This window comes from Neopsephotus bourkii, unplaced genomic scaffold (assembly GCF_033783945.1).
Source record: "Neopsephotus bourkii isolate Nb327-2 ecotype Australia unplaced genomic scaffold, CSIRO-AGI_Nbou_v1 NB_330, whole genome shotgun sequence".
NCBI classification, from domain to species: Eukaryota; Metazoa; Chordata; class Aves; order Psittaciformes; family Psittacidae; genus Neopsephotus; species Neopsephotus bourkii.
Window position 1 is genome coordinate 1,930,190 of NW_026900838.1, and position 25,583 is coordinate 1,955,772.

A 25,583-nucleotide genomic window follows, 5' to 3' on the forward strand; every position below is an offset into this window, starting at 1 on the left:
GGTGCAACCACGCCCATGTCCCCCTCTCCTCATCTTCTCCACAGCTGTGTTCATGTACTGAACATGATGAACATGAGGGCATGTTGGTGCCCACAGCCCTGGCTGCAAGCACCAGCAAGAATAATGTGAGCAGAGGGTGCCTGTCTCATGGTTTCGGCATTGTCACCTCAGCAGAGAAGTTGCTGGATGTCTCTGTTTTAAACTACAGCATTGTAAAAACAATGGGTGCCATTTGCAAAACAGCAACGTATAGAAGAATCTCTTTCACAGGCACACGGTCCCTTGAGGTAGCACAGAGAGCAACTTTCCCAGGGCTTGGGCATCTGATGGATCTATAGAAGTCTCAGAGCCATGGAGATGACTCTGTGATCTACAGCAAAAGCACTACAAATTGTCACATTGCTAAATAGTACCTTAGTTCCAGCTTTGCCTTATTCCAGACCCTGATGTATACCTTGTCACATACCCCAACACTTACATATGAGTTGTCATGGAATAGGATCAAAGAGAAAGTCCACACCCAAGAAATGCCATGCCAGAAATTCCTCCCTTCATCTACGGGAACTTCATCTGAAAAAACGTCTGTATGCACAAGTCTTCTGGAAACACAGCAGTTCCCACACCCAGAAGGATGCAGCCATGGCTTGGGACAGCCAATCAAAGCCACCCTGTGGTCTCCTCAGTGCTGTCCCACCAGCAGTGAAGATGGATCAATGTGAGTTTTTAGGGTACCTTTTCACTCAAAATATGTACCCACTGTCACAGTGGGCAGCCCTCTCACTTAGCACCCACGGAACCTGTGCTACTGTGTCTTGAAGGCTATCCTTATCAATGCTAATCCAGGCCAGCCCTAGTTTTGCTTATGCACATCACTGTTTTAGTGTGCAGACAAGCTCTGGAGTCCAAGCCTGTCAGAAGTTTGACTGGAGCTCTCTAGCTCAGAAGCAATGTGGAAGAGGAAATGAGCCAGTGAATTCTGTACAGCTGCAGATGCTGGCCTGATTGTCAGTGGGGCTCTGCGCAAAAGAAAAACATACAGGAGGACTCCCAGAAATGAGGATACTGCAGTCAAAGTGAACTCACACAGATCTGCAAAAGGAACTTCACATTAAAGCTCCATGCACACTGAGCTTTGCCATCTGAGTGCACACTTTGCACCTACTTGCTACAACTGACTTGTTTACATCCACCTTTATGGTATCTCAGACCATGTTACTTGACCAACAGTGTTACAACCAAGCTCTAAATCACTTGAATGAAGTATTTCAACAGGAAACTTGATCTTCAGAAGCATCAGGAAATCATGCAGATGCAGATCTTAAAGCTGCTTAGCTGGAAAGAATTGCCAGAAAGTATCTTTGTGCTAATGCCAGCCAATTTTCTGAACTAGTTTTGAAACAATTCGTCATCGATCCTCCTCACCTCCCTCCAGTTTGCAGCAGTCATTGTAAACATTGCCAGGACAGCACAAGCAGATGATAGAACACTTTCCTTTTAAGAAAGAAAATGGCCTAACTTCATACCTCGACAAACTTCACCATATTTGGTAAGGATTGGGTAAAGGTTTGCATTCTGTGACCACTATAGGAGCAGCAGTGGTCGTGTTTGTGTATCCTGAAGAGCTGAGAAAATTACCCCACCACCCACAAACCCATACAAAGCAAGCAGCTTACAGCAAGCTCTTCTTAACATTTTATTTAGTTCTTTTAAATATAATTAAGCTTCAGAAGCCATCAGGCAGGCGCAGTGTTGTGCTGCTCCAGCAACTCTCCTAACAGCTGCACTGACTTGTTTGCCATCTCGTCTCTGAACATGACCAGAAAGAGGGATTTTGGTTTGTGTGAAAGAGTATGGCACACAAAGCACCAGAGAGACTAAGAGCCTTATAACAATCTTGACTTGTCACCATTTCAGTTTTGTAAGACTTGCACATGCACTGGGCAGAAATTAAGAGCATTAAAGCCAACAGCTGGTAGTAGCCAGGTGGAGATCAGACTTCTTCCTCATTAAAGATAAATATGAAAAAGCTCCACAGGGTTACTTTGGACTAATGAAGGGTGAACTCAAACATCAGCACAAAAGCAAATTCTCTTAAGGAGGGCTGGGCAGATCACTTCCAGTACAAATGTAAAGGATGCTGGGCAGGCTCCTTTTAACAGATGAGATGTGCTTGTAAATGCAGACAAATTTTCCTGCATATGCAGGGCAAACCTCAAAAATTTAAGCCAGTTGAACAAGACTCCCCAGCCAGAAACATGAAGTCCTGGAACATAACGACTTACAAGACACTTTTTTCAGCTGAGGATCAAGGTGCAGCACCGCAAGATGCTGGTGAGCAACAAGTCACTTGTCTGTACATGCAGTGTTTTAAGAACCCAATTTTCTCTGTTCTTCTGGAAACAGAAGTATCACAAGCTTGTGATGGCAGAAAACTTTGCAAAGAAAAACTTCAGAGAGTTAAGAGAACCTCAAAAGAGACCAAAGGAAATGAGGACAAATTTCAGTATGTTGCTAGTTCTGGAGACTACTTTTAACATAAAGAGAATACAGAGACTAGACCTCTGTCATAGCAGCAGTGGCTGGGGATTGCTACTTGTTTTGGTAAACAGACAAGGAGGCCAAATACAATCTGTTTAATAACTGGAGCTTCAAGTATAGGCAATGTGTGTGCACACAAGGCTGATTAAGTCATGGCCCATCAGGTACAAGAAAACTTTACATATGTGACAGAATAAAGTGTTATGAGGAATAAAGCACATGATCAAGATCTAACTTAGCAGATTCTGGAGAACACAAGTCTGCCCAGGTTTTAAGCATTTGTTAAGCCAAGCAAAGAGCTTTCTAAGCTTGAAACATCTCTTCATGTGACAGGAATTTGAAACTTCAGGGTCTGCACCAAAAAAAAAACCAAACAACCCATCTACCCCAAAGCCTCTGTAACTTGAACTGAGATGGTTTTGAAGTTGAATATTTTTCAGTCTCATTCCACTGCTTATTAGAAGAACTTGGTGTTGGAAAATCTGGAACTGATTTAGCTTGAGTCAGTAGCTACAGGCAACTCAAAATCTTCCTGAATAGTGCTTCCTCAGCAACATTATGAAGCTCACACCCAGATTTGAACAGGGGTGCAACAAATCCGAGACTTGCAGTGGGAAAGTAAGCAGCAGGCACAAGGGAAAAACATCAAGAGGTCCTGTTGACTCTACCACCTGGATGTCAGAGTTAAAGGCACTGGAAGCCTTCAAACTATTTTCTGGTGTATGTTTGCTGAAGAACATTGATGTAACTCATTAGATTCTTCATTAATTGTACTTGCTTCAGAAATGGCAATTATATCAGAATCATGAAGGGAAGGAATGCCATCCAGAGGGACCCTGACACACTTATGAGGTGGGCTGATGCCAAGTGCAAGGTCCTACAGCTGGGTCGGAGCAATCCCAGACACAGCTACAGGTTGGGCAGAGAAGAGATTCAGAGCAGCCCTGTGGAGAAGGACTTGGGGGTGCTGGTTGATGAGAAAATGAAAATGAGCTGGCTTCAGTGCGTGCTTGCAGCCCAGAAAGCCAACCGTATCCTGGGCTGCATCAAAAGGAGAGTGACCAGCAGGTCGAAGGAGGTGATCCTGCCCCTCTACTCTGCTCTCGGGAGACCTCACTTGGAGTATTGTGTGCAGTTCTGGTGTCCTCAACATAAAAAGGACATGGATCTGTTGGAACAAGTCCAGAGGAGGGCCACGAGAATGATCAGGGGACTGGAGCACCTCCCATATGAAGATCGGCTGAAAAAGTTGGGTCTGTTCAGCCTGGAGAAGAGAAGGCTGCGTGGAGACCTCATAGCAGCCTTCCAGAATCTGAAGGGGGCATATAGGGATGCTGGGAATGGACTCTTTATTAGGGACTGTAGTGGTAGGACAAGGGGTAATGGGTTAAAACTTAAACAGGGGAAGTTTAGATTGGATATAAAGAAGAAATTCTTTCCTGTTAGGGTAGTGAGGCACTGGAATAGGTTGCCCAGGGAGGTTGTGAATGCTCCATCCCTGGCAGTGTTCAAGGCCAGGTTGGATGAGGCCTTGGGTAATATGGTTTAGAGCGAGGTGTCCCTGCCCATGGCAGGGGGGTTGGAACTTGATGATCTTAAGGTCCTTTCCAACCCTAACTATTCTATGAGTCTATGATTCTATGACTGGAAATAAAGCAGTGCCAGTCTTGCAGCTTTTCCAACCATGATGACACACAGCTCTAGCTATTCTGACTTTGGAATCGAGGGTGAGAAAAATCTATCCTTGCCCTTATCTTTCTCTCCACAAGTAGTACTTGTTTGTATAATAAATATTTAGAATTACAGCAGTTAGAAGCAAACTCACAGGCTGATGAGCAATAATAATCAAGCTGGCATTTTATTACATTGAGATTTCTTACTGATTGACAGCAATCACTAACTGAAATACAATAGCCTGGTAAAGCTGGACAGCTTGCATAGATATTTTTAAACAAAGGAACTGAGAAAGGTGACAGATAAGAGTTTTAAAACACAAATAATTGTGCACCTTAAACTAAGGACAGTACAAAAATAATTAACACATTTACATTAATTTATCCAAGGCCACCTCTTTATGAACAGAAGGGAGCTAAAATGATAGTATATCATAGTATATATATGATAGTATATCATTTTATGTCACCTTAAGTTCTCTCATGTCTGTTTCAAACAGAAACTAGAAAGTTTATTTAGCTTCTATTCTGTTAAAAAGTTGTTCCACCCTCACATCAGGGATAGGCACAGAACCTCTCAAACGTTAACCCACCAAATCCAGCACTCTACCACGCTGTTATTGAAAAACCAGATACATTTATAAAAATAAAGTTAACAAGCTAACTGTACAGCCTGTGGTCCTGCATCTGACATTCAGAACAAACAGGACATAGGCAAAATTATGGTCCACGAGGTGAGACTGGCCACAGGCAAGAGTTAGGCCATGTGTTCAATTTATAAACCTGGGATCTAAGCTTCTCTTTATAACAAGATTAGCTAGGCAAATCTGAGATAATTGGAGTTTACTATTTTTATCCACTGCAAAGACCACATGAAAATGTAAAGACAATGACATTTTGTGACAGAAACATTAGATACAAGAACCAATTTAAACAAAAAAGAACAACTAAATACCCCAAAATACCTAGTAAGACCAGCCTACTAATTAGGCAACAACTTATACAGCTAGACTGGAGAGATTTAGTTATCTCCCATTAGAAACAGAATATGCAAAAACTTACAAAATTATTTTTTATCATACACAATATATTGCAGCAGATATCCATAAACTCCAGCTGTTCATCAGCATGACAGGGGACACCAGATTATAAATGTAACAATGAAAGATACAGATGTGTTCTGAAGTGGTATTTCTGAACCTTTGGAAATAGATGAACATGCTTCCATTTCGGTAAGCAGCTCTGATGACGTGGTGTTAGTGCACTGAAGTATCTTCATTTACATTTCCTCAAGGCTCCTCCTGATAGCTTCTTCCAATTCTGCATCTTGCTCTGTATAAATACAAAACCCAAATATAACCTCAAACTATGGTCAATAAATGGTTATAAACACAACTACATTAATATTACTACATAAGGCAACAGCTGTCAACTTGTACGGCAATGTCAGGAGACTGCAAAACAACATAAACAGAATGAAGGTATTTTCCCTCCTCCTGTCTTATGCAATCTTTTCAACACTTGAAAATACAGCAACAATCTCTACAACCTTCCACTGTATTAATTAGGGGCATCCCAATGATTAATTTAAGAGTATAACGCAACTACATATTTACTGATCAAAATAACACCAAGATTAGAACCCGTATGTACCCACCAAGAAAAATAAAGTATTAAAACAAAAACACCAACCAAACAGAGAGGTTTCAGTATTTTCATTCCAGCTCCTTGTCAATAGATATTCCTGTATCTATCAACACCACTGTTGTCAGTCTTGCTAGGAAGGCCAGATATAAGCAGTGGAACAGTCTAGATCAGGGCTGTAACATAAAAAAGTGTGTGTGTGCGTGCATCTGACTTAGGTTAACCTCTCTTAAATACCTTTCATAATATTAGACACTTGGTTTCTGCACTACATTTTGGTTGTTTTGGGCACTAAATTGTTTGCTGTTTGCGATTTAAATAGCCTAAGGCTTGTATGTACAGTAAATATTAATACCAATGGCATAAATGGAAAAATTAAGGCAGCTTTCAGACACAGTGTCATTCTTGAATTATTAATCTTCTGCTTTAGGAGGATACAAGCTGTCTTTACAACAGAAGAAACAGTAATTATATATATTAACATAACAGATATTAAAGCTTTAATTATTGCTGGGCTGTTTTATCCAAGACCTAGATTTGGAACAAAGAGTACCAATGAATGCTGTGTCATGGCAGCAGACCCGTATTTATTCACCTGGACTTTAGCGTAAATCTAGTACTACTGATAAAAAGGAATACTGGTTTCTGAAAGCAAAGTACTACATGGTCACAGAAGCAAAAAAGAAATTTTTAAACCAAAACAAAGCAGAAAGGCACCTGCAGACAACTGCTCCATTAAAATATTTTGCCAGTTAGCCACTGAGCATGTGCAAGAATCAAGCATAAGGTTCAAACTGTGACTGCTGCTAATGGCATGCAGTTACCTCCACAGCAATACCCACATTGTTCTCTACTCCCTAGAGCTGCTGAAGGAGCTTTTTCCACCTCCTATACTTGCTTTTTGCTTTCTCCTCCTCCAGAAAAAGCTAGTGCTTTTTCCTGCTTACCCCTTTCTGGGGTTGATTTTGCCACTTCATTTCCTCTTACCCTGCTATTGCAGGGAACTGCCACTAACCACGCAGTGAACACAGATGAAGCCAGGCTGCTTCATAAGGTCAAATGCCTTCAGCACTGCATCAGAACTGGGATGTCCTGTGTGCATGAAATGCCACAGCTCTACCTGATGCCAATACGCTGTGCTAGGGGGACCTCAGCACAGCAGACTTTCAGTACTATAGATGAATACGTTTTAATAACAGCTAGTAAATGTGTAACTGAATATATTCTGGGAATGTAAGATTCAGTATCAGTTTTATCTTGACCCTGTATGAATTATTGTTTTTTTCTTTAGATAATTATATTTCCATCAGGTTGAAGAGCAGAGTCAAGCCTATGAAAAATAGATTATCTTCAAAGTGCACTGTAGTCTGTAACCAAAAATTAATGACTATGTTGCATGAACCACCACTAAGCACAACAGCAAAAGGAGGGAAACAATTTCAAATAAGGCAAGATGCGATGTGAGCAGACAGCTGTGTGATTCAAACTTGTGCATAAATCTACAGCTCTTTAGGAGACCAGAGTGCTTTGTTGAGATACCTAATTCTGAACTACTTACTCAGAAGTTCAGCTATTTAGTCAGTGGTTCTGTTCTGAGTCAAGTCACATTAAACTGGTACAAAGTGAGCTCAGACAAGTCTTTAATTGAACAATACCCTGTGGTGCACCAATAAAATCAATTTTGAGTCTGTGGCCTACTTCTGAGGTTAGGAAATTATTATTTGTTATATTTATAACTCACAGTGTTTGTGACTGCTCAGGATTTCCCAGTAGATTTTAGAGGTTATTCCTAAGAGGTCCCCTGCCATAAAACTGACTGTATTCTTGTTTCTGTATCTTCCATAATTAACAGTACCCCTGAACACAGAAAAGTAAAAGTTAACAGACCTGCCTGTTCATTTGCTTCTTCTAAGCTCCTCTTCATTGTTAGTTTGAGATCTTCATCCTCTTCGCTATCTGAACCTTAAGTGCACAAATGAAGCATAAGTTACACATTGCTTCCAATAAAAAAAAAAAAAAAGTAACAGTCCACTCTTGCACTTCTCTTACTGTAACAACACTGCAGGCTGCATTTGAAGAAGTACACTTGTCATGGTCTGAAAATCAAGATAAAAACACATTACAGTGGTAGTTTAAGACAGTAATTCAAGAGACAGTTTCTCAGCTACCTTCTTTTTCTACCTAAAACCTAGAGACAGACTGCTGCAATTGTATATTAAAGTGGTAACAAGAAATAATAGGTGTATGAGCTATTGTTACTGTCTGCTGCATTTGCTTTATTTGTAATAGTTAAAAAAAAAAACATTACTTTCTACAAAGTGTATCAAGGATTTAATTATGGGAAGAAGTGCTATAGTGTCTCTGCCTACACATGATTTTAGCTGTATTTTGTTGTTGCAACTCAACTGAGTAGTGTAATTCAGCAGATGTTGTTCAAGTCTCACAGAAGAAAAAAAGTCAATACATTTAGTTTAATCTGCTAACTCATCGTAGCTAAGCCCAAGCAAAACTCCACCATCCTTCCCTTTCTTAATGCTCTTCATAAGGCTCCAGAATGACAGCTCTATTTGGAAGCGTCTAGTAGGGATCGGTGTATCTAAGGTGGTTTTTTTGTTTGCTTTAAACAGTCTCAGTAAACTACAGGTTAAAAAATAAAAACACGTCAATGAGTCACATCATGTATTCATTCTCCTGCTACAGGCTATTGCTATTCTGGGAGATGGTCTCTGTAATGAGGTCTTACAGTATTCGCAATCAACTAGGTCTCCTACAGTCATACCAACAGAAGTGCTTCCCTTAAAGTCACCACATTTATTAGTACACCAGTGTGCTTCTGATTAAATTTAGAACAAAGCAAAGAACATTTCAATATGGATATCTAATTACTGTGTGACTAGTGTATTTTAAATGACCCAAGTTAGGTATTTAGAGCGACAAGTACACTTGCTAAAATTTGTTTTAAAATCTCTGACACATATATCTTCTTAGAACAGCAACGTTGCTGACTTTCCCAATTCCAGGAATACAAACTCCAACACCTTGTATCAAATAGAGATCAGGAGCCCACAGGGATGTCAGAAATAGGTGGATATACACTGCAGTTAAAATGGTCTTTCTCCAGTCACTTGGAAGATTATCTGTGAATTCTTTACGCAGCTGCCTACTATCTCTTGGCAGAAGAGATACTATTTTTTACACCATCTTCCAAAGCAAAAGAAAGAAAAATCCACACAATGCCAAAAAAAAAAAAAAAAAGTAAAGTGCAAAGAAAAGGCTTTGCACAACTAGTTTATCCCTTTTTAACCCTCCTTTTAATCTTCCATCCTGAAAGACATCCCATAATGCTCTAAAAAGTTTTGTACCTGTTTAGAGGTATAACAGCTGAGGCAATCTCTCTTTAATTCATTTCTTGGCAGAAGCATAATGGAAGAACTGAGCTCTTGCGAGCAGGCGCAGTAAGGAATCATACAAAACGGTCTCTGGTTTGCTACCATTTCAAATAAAAACACATTTCTGAAGGTTTGTTTTTTAAGGCAACTTGACAGAAAGTAGCATTATTCTGGTTGGCATCTTGCATAGATGGTGAAACAGCAAAGGATAGGAGCAGAAAGAAATCCAGGAGTTTCTTTCAGACATGAACTAAGAAAGTCAGCATTCCTGGAACTGGTTACAGTCTAGTGAACATTCACCACAGAAGCAGCCATGATGGCAACCCACTGACCCGCTGTTGGGAGACAGCATTTCCTCACTCCTGGCTTCCCCAACCCAGGCAACAGGCTAACCTGAGGCTCATTTTTCAGAATGCAGCAGATCAACAGCTAAGCTGACTTTACTGTCAATTGAACAGTTACGAATGCTGAAGCAGGGTTTGTAGATAGAATTATTACTCAAGTTCATTAAGAAAGTTTAGGATTCATTGCATGTATTAATGCAGGCCTCATCTTACTAAAATGTTCTGCTAGTCACACCACCTCAATTACACCCCTGTAATAACATGCGGTACACATTCATATTGGAACAGACGTATATGCAAACTGGCATGCAAAACACTTAAACATTTCAAAACCAAGCTGCCTGGCTCATGATTTATCACTGCACCTGATACGCAGTAACTAAATAGTGCCTGAGAGTTATAACATCACAGAGAGCAGGTTTGCTTAAAGCACAAGCTGAAGACACCACCATTCCACTGCCAGAAACTATGAAACTTGAATACAATTAATACTGATGATTTCCTGTTAGTTTGAGGCAGAAAAAAAAGGAATCAGCTTGGAGTCAATGTGTTTATGAAGCATGTTAAAAGTCTCATGAGCTACACTCTGCCTTCACTGGTCATTATTTGCAAGACTTCTCTCCTCTCTACCCAATTATATTAATGCACATTCAACTTCCCCTGAAGGCAGTCACTGAATTCTCTGACATCTGAGTGGCTAAGAAAGTGCTAAATCTTATTTAGGAGCTTTTCACACTAAGGCTTGTCAGTATCTTAAATTACACTGAGACTTTCCGTACCCAACGACAAAAACATGGTTATGCTTGTCCTCAGTGTCGTCGTCCGTCCCCGTTCCCCCCCCCCGCCTCAAACCTACACAAAGCAAAGACTAAAGGCACAAAAGCTGTAAAGACAAGAATTTCGAGATGTTCTAATATGGCTGTATGGGAATCAGGAATAAGACTAACAGTCAGCAGAAAAACTGTCTGCAGGCAAAATTCCTAGGCGGAAATGCTCCAACAAATAAGGAATCAGCTCTCTTTGGGGGCCAGACTGCAAGAACTATTAGTGTGGAACTCAGCACTTGTCATCCGAAGAGAAGGAAAGGCCAACTGATGGAACAGATGCATTTGCAAGTCAGAAGACTTGAAACCAGGCTGCTTTTCCACATGGGACAGGCCATTGTGCTTGTTCTAATGCTACTCAGTGTGTCTGTACCCTGCAACTGAACTCTGCTCACAAGGAGATCATAGGTAACAGTTAAGAACATACTCTATGCAAGTACCACAGAATGGCTGAGGTTGACAGTGACCTCTGGAAGTCTCTTGTCCAGCCCCCTGCTCAAGCAGGATCACCTACAGCCAGCTGCCTAGGAGTATGTCCAGACTGTTTTTTAGTACTGTCAAACAGACTCTGTACTGGGGAGCTCAGAACTTGTCAGTTGTGGCCATACCAGTGCTGAGAAGAGGGAAAAGACCAACCCCTCCACCTGCTGGCAGCAGTACTCCTGGTGCAGCCCAGGGTACTTAAACTTTCAGCCAGGAGAGCACATTGTTGGCTCCTGGTCAACTTGGTGTCCACCAGGACCCCCAGGTCCTTTTCTGCAAAGCTGTTTTCCAGCTGGCTGACCTCCGGTGCCAGGGGTTGTTCCATTCCGGGTGCAGGACTCCGCACTTCTCCTTGTTGAACTTCATGAGGTTCCTGTCATCCAATTTCTCCCCAGAGTTCTTCTGGATGGCAGCACAATCCTTTGGTGTACCAGCTGCTGCTCAGGATTGTGTCCTCAGCAAACCTGCTGAGGGTACACGCTGCTCCACCACCTAGGCCATCAGTGAAGACATTAAACAGCATCAGACCCAGTACTGACCCATGGGGTACACAGCTGGTTACTGGCCTCCAGCTGGGCTTCATGCCACTCATCACCATGTTCTGGCCATTCAGCAAGTTTTCAATCCACCTCACAGCTTCCTCGTCCAGCCCACACTTCATCAGCATATACTGCTGGTACTGCTGGCACCTTCTGATGATGAAGCCTAAATAAGAATGTTTAATCTGGAGAAACTGGGCATTTTCTGTCTCTCTTGTTAACATACTCAGCACATTCTGTAGCTCCCAACTCCTCTGGGGTCAGAGAAAAAGCAATTGCCAAGTTGCTCCACCAAGAAATCTTAAGATATGGCCTCTTCTCTGGTACATTTTGTTAAATAAACAACAGCTAAGAAACTCTGACTGTACATATTCTCTCAAAGAAATCCTCCTGCCCACTACTGTCCTCCCATATTGCCAAATTCCTGCTGGAGGAACAAAAAAAGAAAACAGGAAAGCAAATTCTGGATGAACATACAACTCAGATCAGAAAGATGAACCCTATAGATGGGAGTAAATAGAGTGATTTTTTCCTTTTCATGAGTCTCTCATAGAAATCCTCTCTGGCAAGAGGCTGGTAAACTTCCACAGCATGCAAGCGCCACCCACTGTCCTGGCATCAAAGCGCCACAGCTTGAATTTGGATTAGCTGCCCAAATGGCTCAGTGTAATTCCCCACCTATGTCACAGATTGTTCTTGCAGCCTCCCAGGTCACCACCATCCCCTTAATTTCCATCAGGATTGCCAGTTCCTCTGTCTCACTAGACTGGATTTCCCTTCCCCAGCCTTAGTCCTCTTCCCTGCCATGCAAGCTCTTAAGACCTGACTACATACTTCAGTGTGCGGTCTCACACCATCACTTCTCTCTCCTACAACTCTCCTTTTCAGTAACTCCCAATCTCATCTGCCTCCTTCCTATCCCAATGTACGTTAATATCACACTTAACTCACCGTCTCTCCAACCACTGGATCTTTTCCTTTTACAGCTGATTCATGAAGTTTTAGTTCTACTTTACCTTAAGGACACCATTAAAGTTACCTCATTAAGGATCCTAGTAACTACTTAGCCAAAACCTCAAGATGAGTACCGCATCCTTACCTCCAGCAGCAATCACATTCAGTATATGTGATCATACTGCCTTTAAAATACAGTTTGTGGCTTCCAAAATCCTTTCTTTTATTCCTTCTTCAACAGTCAAAGCAGGATCCTTCTTACATACTTCTCCCCAGTACTTACTGCTCTAATCTCCTGTTTCTTCATTTAGGTAACATCATCTGTAAATGCAAGTACAGCTACTCCCTGCTGAGTGGTCACAAATACATAAGACCTCTCTTCCTCCAGGCAAACTAAAGCTTCACTGTATGCATCTCTCTGTACAGATGCCCACTCACCTGTTCATTCAAGCCAATACCATGAATATCATGATGGTCATTCAGACTTTCATTTAACCTTCATCTTAAGACACCTCTCAAATTCACATCCAATTTAAACTAAACCTTGAAGATTTTTTTGTGTGATCTGAGTGGGGGAGGTCTTTCAAGTTCATCCACTTGGCTACAATTCTTGTTCAGACTCATTATCTTAGTTTTTAATACACTGTTTTCTCCCTAGGGCATATACATATGTTCAAAGATGCACACAAGAGATGCCACTGACATACCAAAGCCAGTAATAGCTTCCTGTTGTAGCTAAACACAAGGTCACACCTCAAAGGTAACTTTCCTATCTCTCCCTACTGCAATAGACTGTGGCCACCATATGGTCAGATGTGGTATTCATATTGGACCTCAACACCCACAAAAACTTGACTACTGAGAAAGCTAGGAATTATTCTCAGGGTCTTCTGTAAATGAATCCTTGAACTTCTCTTAAATTCTTTTGTTGGTTGTATGTAGATCAAAAGCTTTGGGGGACAGTGGGAGCTGGAAAACTTAGCAGCATTCATTGAGACAAACTAAAATACTGCTCTTTCAAATATAAACTCTAATAGAAGCTGCATTCAGTAGTATTTAAACACTTCAGGCAATAGTAGCATATTTAAGATGCAGGCTGACAAATCCACTTGAGCACAGTGGAAACAAACTTCATAGGACAGTAAGTGAAAAAAGTGTAGTTGGTTGTTTGCCAGACAACATAGTACACCACTACACCACTGATTTTGTCAGTCTCATGAGGCAGCATAGCTCTAAAAGAAAGGAAAAGAAATGTTAAAAAAGATTTGGTCCTCTTATTATTAAAAAAAGTCTGTTTTACTTAAGAGCTCAGGCATTAAAGGACGTCATTTGAATATGACTGTGAGAAATATAGGTAAGCTAAAACCACCCACTTACACAAAAATCACTCTTGTGAATCAAGAAGTCGTGGTGTTCCTGTCTGTGTCAGGATCGGTCTGATGCCCCATAACCTACCATCGGCTTTGCCCTCAACATCATCCAGCACTCAAGTATAAGCTGTAGCAGTACTATCATGACTAGATATCAAGTGCAAAGACATAAGGGAATAATGGTGTTTTCCTGCATACGACAAACTCTTCTTTGCAAAGGAATTACAAAAGGACACATTGAAAACTCTTCTACCCTTCTCGAGCCACTTGATCAACATGCATGTATCTCCAATCAAGTGTTGTGCTTTCAACATAAAAAAACCCTTGTATTTATAAACTCAGGTTTAGCAGCAGAAGAGAGCAAATAAGAATAAATATCTTGCCTACTCTTTTCATACCTCAAAGGAAATTCATGCATCCACTACAGCCAATGGTCTCCTAAGGTAACATACAGCTGATAACCTATTGCAGCATATGCAGGAACTTTATCTATCTATTCTAAAATGAGTGCATGTACCACTCTTCCTACAGCAGCTCTGCTGACACAATAAAATGGTTCACAAGGTGTAAGTGCCAGATAGTCCCACAATTCAAACACAACCCAGCTGCTCACAAGCTAATGACAGCTCGGTGAAGGCGATTCAGGGAAACAGCTTTTTCATTTTGCAGCTTATCCAGTACCAACAACTGCCTTACATTTTTCAACACAATTTTCTGTTGTAACTGTTTCTCACTTATTTCTTCACCCAGGATAATAGCTATAGGCTTGAGAAAGTCACAAAGCAAGCAAGTCTTATTTGTATTTAATTATATTCAGCTGCATTTCTGTAAAAGGACAACAGGCTAAACCAGCCTGTGATATACTGCACTTTCCATCTCAGACCGCCAATACTGGCCTTGCCACACTAAGACTTACAAATGCTTGCTGGTGCTGCTGAACCACACAGTGAAGTGTGTCTTATGTGGTAGCTTTATCTCTTGAAAACTTCACAGGCTTTTGGTAACATCATCCCACTATATAGCAACCATAGGCCTGTTAGCAAAACTGAATTTTCTAACATCCTGGTTTAATACAGGAAGAGGACAAAGGCAGCTCTCACTGTTGGGTCTCCCCCTATTGACACTGACTGGAGAACAGGAACAAGGATGGCTCAAGACAGTTCTGTTCCTTACAATTTGCCAGGGAATACCAACAGCCAAGGGACTCATGCACAACTCCATCACTTTCCAACTCAAAGTATTTTTAATAACAAGCCCCTGCATAACTTAAGTGGGATGCACAACAGCAACTTAAGTTCTGGGGCCTCACAGTAGTGCCCATCACCCTAACAGTAAATTAAATATTAACATAGTAAAGGACATCAAAAGATGGGTTAAATTAGGAATCTTCTGAAAGCAAAACCAATATTAAAATAATTACTGCAGTATAAATTATACACAGAAAACAGACCAAAGTCACCACCTCTGAGCCAGCGTACCCTGGCAAATAAAGCTATACTGACAAACTACCCAGGTAGGGAGCTGGAGTACCCTTGCATAGCAAAAGAGTCATCCCCCCTCTCCTCACCATCTGGCATTGTTAAATCACACAACAAACTGCACAAGAAAGGAAGCCCCTACAGCTAAACTGACTTGCAGCTAAATTGACTTAAACTGACTGCTTGCAAGTTCCATCTCTTTTCCGACTCTTCCTTCCGAAAATATGCAAAGGTCCTGAAGCAAAACCAGCCTCCCACATTAATATACAATTATAGCTATGATTACAATCAAAGAAATCTATCAATCTAAGAATTTCAATATGCTCTACAAAGAAAACATTCGCAGTGGGAATGCAATAATTCCATGTGTAGCTTTATGGATAACTGCAGAGAAAAGTCGTCTTCCCCCTTGAGCAAAATGAACTCCATTAGTGGAAGTTACAGTTCTGTAATTCAATATGCCAAGAAATTTTACTGGTATGGCTGCTTCTGGCTGGGAATCACATCTCCATAATGCAGCTGGAAAATCTAGACCAGAGAATGATTGGGGTGACCAGAAAACACTATCAGGACCTTTTCTGTATCAGAAGCCGATAAATCAATTTCAGTCCCCCACAGATCTTTTTTTTTTTTTTTACCTTAGGAAACCATTTAAGTGTTCTATATTTTTCACTTTAATTGATTGATGTCAATTCACCATTCAGCGCTAACACTCCACTCCAGTCTTCCTGGTAGGACAGCAGCACCATATGATAGCTCTCATACACCTGCATCAAGACTAGCAGTGTATTTTTGTGAAAGCAGCTTAGGGCTAATTCAATCTTCTGTAACATGCACTCAATTTAAAGACCCAAAACCACAAGAAACCAGGAAAAGCACTGTGTCTACAGAGAAATGCCAGACTGTTTTCTAGGAAACCTTTACTTCAAGGTGTTTTAAAATACTGAGAATTATTAAAACTCATCTCAGCTCTAGTATCCTTTGCATGAAAATGAGCTAGCTCAAACCATTTTGATTATCCTATGTAAAACCAGTGTAATCATTGTAGCATGCCATTCCAGAAAACATAAAAGTTTGCACTGATGTTTTACCTCCAAAAGGATTCACATTTGTTTCAGACCCAGAACAAACCAAGCAAAGCAGATTTTAGTACAAATTGACAAATACGCACACAAGAGTGCACTAAACACCTTCCATTTAACTAGAAAGGAGTTTTTAGGCTGAAATAACTATTTGTGTCCTGCTATAATAAAGAATAAGGCAAGGACAGTCATTATGTTGAACAAAAATGCTTAATTAAGTCTGCTTTCAAAGCTTGCCCCAAGAAAATTGTTTTTTTCTGATATGTATTTCGTTGAAATACCGGTACAATACAAGAATCAAAGCAACAGCTTGTGCTACAACATGAAGCGTTCAAGTCTTTTATTGGAAAGAACTACCAACTGGAAAGATTGTGTTTAATGTTTACTTTCTACCTTTTGTGGTATCAGAAATGCTGTTTAGCAAGGCATACATCTTGTCTCCTTCAATATGGTGGGGATTTAGGATGCGAGCTGGCCGCTGAGTCATCTTAAATTGAGTTTCCAGTTCCAGGAAGCTTTTGTCTCCAGAAAGAATAGTGAAAGGAATTTGCTTGGGCAGGTGCTCATCCAGACGACCAGCCTATATGGAAACAAATGACAACCGCTGAACCGAGATCATGTTTTTACCTTGTGGGGTTTGGCGAGCTTTTTGTAAGACACATCTTCATAGGAAAGCTTTCTACAGCAACTTACCTCCACTTTTATGGTCCAATGCACATTATACCACTGTGAAAGGCATCATTTCAATAGCCTGACATTGTATTTATTCTATACATACGACAATAGATACAGGAAATGGCTAGCAGAACAGTACAGATGGAATATGGAAAAAATTCCTAGAGAGCAGCATTTCAGAATCTGCTCCACATAGATCACCTGTGCAGTGCATTTTAAGAATTATGCAAAAAGTGTAATGTAATATACACTGTTGCAAAACATATATTTTCAAGGAGTTTTATCTAACTGATATTCACCATATTAAGAACTCCATGGCATCCCAGATTCCTGTCCTTCACCTGCACCACTCCCAACCTGGTCAAAGCTTTAGGTCTACTTAACAGAGGCAGTGTTGTTAGCCCAGCAGGGTCTTTGAAACTGGCACCCATGCAACTCCACCTGAAAAATGGCTCTAGATTCGGGCTAGTTGAAGAGAGAGGCAAGGAGGTACATTTCTCTGAAAATGTAAGATTTGTGGGGGGTTTTTATTCTTCATTCCCTACCCAGCCTCCTTCCCCTCCACAACAAGCTGATGTCCTACTTGGGCTAATTTTTATTCCAATGGAAAGAAAAAAAATTTAAATCATATCTCAACAGGTTGTCTTCATTCAATTCAGTAACAGGTTTATTATTCTGTGTAGCAGACATAGGAGTCCTGTGCAGTCATCTAGTAATTAGTACTTAACATCAATAACACATATCGCTTGCCCCTCTTCTCTGGGTATAGAAGTACAACAATAAAGCAAGTATGCACTAACTTACATGGACACAGATAGCAAAGTCTGCTGCTTCCCTTCTGGTACCACAACGTGGATGAAGGAAGAAACACCCAATCCTCTTAAGGTAATTGTAAACTTTGCAATGCACTGGAGGTTTCCAGTTGCTGTAGCCTCCTAAACGGTGAAGAAAAATAAATAAAAATCAAACCAACCGACCTACACTCCAAACCACAAAGCACAACCCAACCAAACAGAAGAACCCCAACATCCCCTCCCTCTCAAAAAAAACCAAACTGAAATGACCCATCAATCAAGAATGTAAGTCAAAAGCAAAGATAAATCTTCCTTTGAAATCAGTATTTTCATCAATGTGAAAGATAAAGTAAACACATAACCAAAATCCCCAAAGAACCCTTATTCTTGGGTTAGAAAGCAAAGAAGGAAAAAGTAGCTAGCCTCTCATTCAATTTTGTATGAATTTTATTTCTAATCCCAAAAAACTTATCTTCTAGACATTATGTGCTTTTAGACACAGGATGCACTTTTTTTTTCCCAGTTACAAGCAAAGTTATGGTTAACATGCAGAAGCAGAGGAGCTCTGGTAACACAGTACAAGTAACAGAAATGTTTCTCTAAAGGAATCCTGTACTATTGTAATGCCCAAGATTCTTTTCAACAGACTGAACTGCTTGACACATTACATGTCAGAACTGTTTAAGAACCCAAGAACTGGAGCAACAGCTGAAACAAATGCTAGAGTCCTGACAAACACTTGGTGCAGTCAGAGATAAGCAAAATGAAGCTACAACTAGGGAAAAAAATAAACGTGGCAATTTTCTCAATGGCATCTGAAAACATGTAATTACTGGCTGAGAAAACAGTTGGATAACAGAGATGAGCCAAGTAAAAGACCTCCTACAGATAAAAATACCAGGCTGTAACAGGTTGCAAGGGAAAGGAAAGGAGCAGCAAGTCTCTCAAGAAAAGAGGAGAAAACAGGAGACAAACAAATGGAAGGTCAATTTGAAGAGAGTGAGTAAGAATTTCATAACATTCCCAATTGCTGAGAAATAATGGGTCTGCACTGAGGAGGAAAAAATGTTGCTGTATCTGCCAGATGATAAAATGGCTGGATGTGAGAAATGATTTTGAATGGAAAGTGAAAGCAATCATTGATCACACTTCATGTGAGCACCTGTGGAACTAAGGCTCAAGGGGCTGCAGAACACTGCTTCCCAACCCGCCCACTGCCAGTCTGACAAAGATGTAGAAGCAATCTTCATTAGATTTCTCTTGTTCCCCCACCTTTTCAGCTTAATGGCTATAAGAGGGTAACAAAAATTACCTCAAAGCTCAAAGATTTAGTTACAGACTACACAGTAATAATTTAGGTGTATCCTTCCATGAGGGAAATGCTTTTTACAAGTCATTCTCATCTGTTGTGACAGCCTTTGCCACTGCTGTTTGGGAGACTTGTAATCACCAGACCTAGCTTTCGGCAGCATAAATGTACAATATAGACATTTGATCAGGACAGCTGAAAACAGTGACAGAACTGTCAGACTATACCACAAATGGGTGAGGAACATGGTATCTGAGAACAGAAACAATAGAGAGCCTGGGGAATACAATGGAGGAACTCAAAGCAAAGCTAAGCCTGTGTTAGCAATAGGAATAACAGAAATAATGCATACATACATGCACCATACAAAAATACAATCAGAAATGTTTGCGAAATGCTGGGGGGGGAGGTCAGGAAAAGACAGGGATGTCACTGTATTGCCACAGCCTAATAACAAGAATAGCATACATCAAGTAACACTGTAAAAAATTACTACGAGAAGGCACCTACAACAGTAAGTCCAGATGTGTCTGGGAGCCCTAGTACACCCAGACTCTGTAACTTGACACTAAACTGCTCAAGTATTCTCTGATGTGAATATGGCCCATTTTAATCACCATTTAACTCTTCATTGTGAGTTTCTCAGTTCAAGTGCTCCAGGGGCCATTCCCACAAAGCAGCCTACATGCAGCAACCCTGCTGAAGAAATTTCAACTCCTGCAAGAAATGGAGTGGCACTGACATGGGCTGTGCTGTGCCAGCAGGTGCCTGTGTTTGGAATATCCCTGAGCACAGTCTTAACTACCACACAGGGTAAGACTGTTGTATTAACAGAGGCTCCTACAACAGGTTAGTAACACTAAAATCATACGGATTATTTCTCTTTCTCAGACAGGTCAGAGAAGAGACATTTCTGACAACAAGACAGTTCAGACATTCCTGGGTTCAATCATTTTTTTTCTAAATCAAAACAGAGCATTTTAGCCTTGGAAAATAGTAACAGCACAGAAGACTATGTCATAACAAACAAACTTAGATCAGTTAATGACAAACCAGTTTGGAGTAACTTAGATAGAATAACAAAGTATGACTGAAAGCAACTGTCTGAATTCAAATGGGGAAAATTTGACAGAACTGTGTAAAATTACCCTTTACTAAATAATTCTCTATAAAACCCAGACAGAGTAGCTTTGGACTTCAGGTGTCAAACAGGCCTGACATTTCTTCAAGACAGATTCCTAATAGTTACTTATCTGTAGAAAAAGGAAAAACTACTTTTCCCAGGCCAAGTGGATCCAGTAACTGTAGAAACAAAAACCAAAGCAACTAAAAACCAACCTACACCTTGAATCACAAGAGGCTTAGAAGTAAAGGAGTGCGGAGGTGAAGTGAAATTTGACCAGAAGTCAAGCTGGGCAAAGCCTTACAAGAGAGAAGAACAAAACAACAGGTTTTTTAGCCATATAGAAAAGAGAATATAAGTAAATACAGCAGCCAGGCAGCAAGGATGAAGTAAGAATCCAGAATTACTTGGTATAATCTAACGTCTCAAGATCAGTCTTTTCAGTGGCTTTGTGTGCATGCACAAGAATACCGTTACTGTGCAGACAGGCCAAAAGCTAGGTAATGACAATACAGGTAATGTCTGAGCAGAACACAACACTCAGGAACATAACCCCTTTTAACACAAAAGACCAGAGGATTGGTAACAACCAGATAGTAGACTACAGGTCCAGGAGCACAGCTCACTGAAGAACTTGAACTTTACATTTACAGACATACTTGCTCTGCCTTCATCAGCTATCTGGAATGCCTGTTTCTAAGTGGGAAGGGGTATTCATGGGGTGATTCAGGCATCAACAGGCCTTTCTGTCCAGCCTCTGCAGAATGAAAACTCAGTTTTCAAGATGGTCTTGGTTATCTTTGAAAGGAAGAGATAATCAAGAACATTAAGTAAAGTGGTGCAGTGCACTAGTGTTTACTAAGCATAAAACACATCTGACAACTCCTGCAAGTCTGTTAAGATGATGCTTATGTCTCAGGCAATATATATTTTGAAACTATCCCTTACCTAGACTTTACTGAAGTATTCAATGTACCACAGGCAAAATAATTATGAAGGCAGACAGAGAAAACCAGCAGAAAAAGCATGAGGTGGACAAGAATAGTCAGGTAAGGAAAAGTACCAAATTAGAGGGATGCTATTGACAGACTTAGCAAAATGTTTTCTTCCAAATCCGTAACAATGTGAATTCCACCCATCACCCAGTACCACTACTGGTATCTTCCAGATGTAAAATCATGCATTTTGGAACTAAAAATAAAAATAATACGAGAAGGACTTGGAAGTCTGAAAGAAAATAGCCTCTGAGTATTATGGCTGTCCTGATAATGATGAAAAGCTAGTATGATGCCACCTGAGTAAGTTCAACAGGGAAGACAGAAAGACTCCTAAACCATTCAGCAATTGTGGAACAATATGCTAAAAGAAATAGTAACAGAGGAGGTTAAGACTGAGTTAGAAAACTTAAGAATATTTCTATTACATGGTGCCTGTGACACAGTAACTAAAGGGGCCCTAGTGGCTGCCTGCTCCTTCATTGTGTAGACTTGTTAAACTCATCTTCCTATTTCCTTCAACCACTTTTTACCTTGAAAGCCCCAGACAAATGTCCCTTGGTTCAGATTAGCTGGCAGCTGCGTGAATAAGCTTCCCCAGTTGTCCAGATCCACTAACACAATGTGAGTCATGGTACTCAGGTAGTCAAGATCAGGAAGTTCATCATCTTCAGTGGGATAAAAAGGATGACTTTGTGGTCAACCAACATACATTAACTTAAGATATGCTTTGCAAATTCATGTATTCAACTGTTCTATAAGCTAGAAGTTACAAAACATGATCCTGTTTGGTAATTGCATGGTTTTAAAAATCAACTGAAGTGGCATTTAATAAAACACAAATCAGACAAAGTAGAAACTAGCTATTTGATGGTGTAGAGTTGGATAATTTTCTGTCAGGCACAGAAAGCTGCTGTCCTGCACTGAGACATTTTAATAGTCCCTTTAATATTCAACTGTGCACCTCTGACTATGGTTAAGTCTCTGACAATAAATTGCTTGCATGTATAAATGCATGTAAAATGTTTAGAGATATACTTTTTGTTGCATATCTACGTTAATGTGAACCTTTTAATCAAAAGCATTATAACATCATGAGTAATTAAAACCACTTCCAATTTCTGAACACAAGGCACACCTTTAGCATTCTTGATGTCATTCTTAGAAGTGCCATAAACTTAAAAAAAAATAAAAATTTGCATGCTTAAGGCAAAAAATACCCTAATATGTGATAAGAATATAAATTCTTAGCTGAAATTATTTTTTGGCAAGCTAATGAAACTCAGACAATGATCTTATAATAGGACTGCCCACGCAGGAAGCACTACCAGGCTCAAAGAGGTAGCAAGTTCCTCTTGAATGTGTCTGTATTACAGACCACTTGTACATTTCTGGGAGTTAGATCCCTATTTGGGGTCCTGGGTTGTCCTCTTCCTTTAAACACCAAATTATGTTCCCAACTAATTTAAAAATTAAATATTTCAATCCCAGGGTCCTCATATCTGCCTACTTCTTGTCTTTTTTTAAAGCCTTCATACATATAGCAATGAATTGTTGAGTCCAAGTTCTGGAAACTCAAATACTGAGAATTCAAAATTGAGAAATAATAAATACTAAATTCTGAGCTGATTTATAGGCTGGATGTAGGCAAATGGTATCCTACATACTTATACTGACATTGAAATGGAGCATGCTTAAGACGATATTAATAAAAACCCAAATGTACAAACCTTCCTCAGGCTCTTCAGAGCATGTAGAGCTCTCACCTTCTTTGTTCTGGATTTGTCCCTGCTGGGGAGACAACTGTGGTCTTTCCCACATCTTGGGTGGAGATGCCTGAAATTTTAGTTGGTGAGGTTTTCTGTCCACACAAGACCCACTTGCTGTGAACTGGAATACCGCATTATCAAATTCCGTTGCAAGACTTGACACATCAGGTTTCTGCAAGAAGCAGTGTTTCACATGATAGTGCTGATGTGCATCCTGAAGATCATCAAAGTTTTTGTTGCATGCAGCACATCTAACAACAAACATCTCTTCTCTACGTTTCTTTAATGTGTGAGTGTTGAGATGACTGTTCAAATCAGCAAAATTCTGTGCAGTTGCAGAACAAGTGCAGCATCGAAACCACAAGTTGCCTTTCTGCAGCATGGCTTTTTGACAATTCTCATAATCATTCTTCTTATTTCTTTTGGAGATGTAAGTTGCTCGGCAACCACAGGTTAAACGGTCTCCTTTTTCTACTGGGAGGAAGTCCTCCTCTTTTTTTATTGATATTTCCACCTGCTCAGGCACAAATGTATAATCCATGCTATGAATCTCCTTATAATGGATTAGAAATTCTTCTTCTGTGTCAAAGAAGATATTACCACAAAGGCCACAGAAGAATTTAGTGTGTATCTCCTGGTTATGATGCTCTTGGAAGTGTCGCAGTAGCGTTACTTCTTTACGGAAGTAATTTCTGCATAAGCCACAGCAGTATCTGTGAAATGAATGACTTTCTAAGGACATGCAATGTTGTTTAACACTTTCTTCAGATTCAAACATCTCCTCACAAATGCAGCATTGCCATTTTCCCAGAATAGGGCTTTTTTCAGGGGAAAGTTCTATAGGACTAGGAATGTCTTTCTTTTCATCTGCAGAAATGCATGCTGTGTCAGAAGCAGATGGCATAGGTTCATCTTCTGGAGCTTCTTGCTCATAATAGTAACTATGTCCACCATGAAATTCAGTCACATGTCCCATAATATCCTCTTCTCTGACATCTACAGAGCATGCTCTACACCAGAGAAGAAAATTAGTCAAGTGTGCTCCCCCATGGAATCGACTCATATGCAGGCGGATAATGCTTGAATTTTCAGCAAGCTTTCCACACACAGCACACTTGTGACAGATCCTATTTGCTGATAAAATGTGATTTTCTACTGACTCTTCTGTAAAAAACTTTCGAAGGCACTCACAAAACCAGGCTTTTACTTTGTGGGCTCTACCTTGACTTTGCTTTGCTACAGGACCTTCATTTTCATCTTTTAAATAGCTCTTCTGTTTTGAAGGGGTAGAGCCTGTCTCGCTAGTAGACTCATCAGAAGTCAAGTGTCTTTTAAGCAGTGGTCGTGACCGATCCACAGCATGCCACAGATTAGACTGATTTTTATTTTTTCCATTGATATGACAGAACATCAAGATGGACTCTGCCATTGTAGTAACAGCTTTAATGTTATGCCGAGTGGTTTGCTTATGCTGGGTGATCTGATCCTGATCGGCAAAGAGTTTATTGCAGTTCTCACAGTAACCTTCTGTTTTAAAGATCTCTGCAACTTGGGAGATGCTCCTCTTTGAGAGTGCCACAGGCCCAGAATTATAACAGTGTGTTCTAGAATGGGTTAAAAAACAAAGTAAAGAGGTTATGATATAAACTACAATGAAACATTTTAAAACTTTCAGATGTATTCTGACATATTACTTAGTGGCTGCAGCAATTATTGCATGGAATAATGCCCTCTTTATACTTTAACTTGCCTACTAGCCTGCCAAGAAAAACATGCAATATCTATCTAGTCTCTGCACTTTGAAGAGAATTAGGTGCTAATTTCCAAAACTAGCACTTCGAATGATGCTTATGTTGTTGACTCAATATATTTTATATATCTAACACTGCCCGTATACAACCTGCCAATTTAGTGGAACAGAGACCAAGCTCTCCTGTTCTGTTACAGAAAGAAACAAAGGATACAGACATCAATCAGCATTCTGCAATGAATTGTGTGGGATGAAGCAGGCAAAGGACATTGAAAGGGGACAGCTCTTTGATGACTTACTCAGGAAGTCAAATTCATATGGTCCTAGATGCCCTGAAATCCACTAGTACCACTAAGAACATGTCTACCTATCTATGGATATTCACATTATGAAGACAGCTGTCTCTCACAAACCTGAAATGAGCCGTTAATTCCATATGTGAGCGTAGTGTCTGGTGGCAGGATATACACCTCACTTGGAAGGGGACCTCTTTGCACAGAGATATCAGAAGGTTCTTTGCATAGGATGGGAAAGGTAGAGGAAGGCCAGCCTTCATTTCACCTATAATATGGAATATCAGGAAGTGCAATCACATGTTACAGAGTTCTTTCACAGCATTTCAGCTCTCAGATGACATAGTTAAACACAGAATCACAGAATTATTAGGGTTGGAAAGGACCACTGGAGATCATCTAGTCCAAACCCCCTGCCAAGGGAGGGCCACCTGGAGCAGGTTACACAGAAAGCCATTTGTCACAGGGTTCAGAAAGCAAGCTACCATGAGTCAGCTGAATCACAGTAATTGTGCAATGGAAGCTTAAAGTAAAAACTGCATTACTTTTTTAAATTC

At 40.3% G+C, this 25,583-nt stretch overlaps 1 protein-coding gene across 1 annotated transcript in view; it reads right to left on the reverse strand.

Annotated features, from left to right (window-relative positions):
- Positions 1 to 4,377: 4,377 nt before the first annotated feature.
- Positions 4,378 to 25,583, reverse strand: part of ZNF451 (zinc finger protein 451) — a 33,880-nt gene continuing 12,674 nt past the window's right edge. The window contains exons 9-15 of the mRNA XM_061347858.1: positions 25,147 to 25,294; positions 22,945 to 24,587; positions 21,748 to 21,882; positions 17,798 to 17,928; positions 16,712 to 16,898; positions 7,743 to 7,817; positions 4,378 to 5,543 (exon numbers count right to left, since the gene is read on the reverse strand). Coding sequence (XP_061203842.1) covers positions 5,491 to 5,543; positions 7,743 to 7,817; positions 16,712 to 16,898; positions 17,798 to 17,928; positions 21,748 to 21,882; positions 22,945 to 24,587; positions 25,147 to 25,294 — 2,372 coding nt within the window. The 3' untranslated portion in view covers positions 4,378 to 5,490. The remainder of the gene's footprint in view (positions 5,544 to 7,742; positions 7,818 to 16,711; positions 16,899 to 17,797; positions 17,929 to 21,747; positions 21,883 to 22,944; positions 24,588 to 25,146; positions 25,295 to 25,583) is intronic.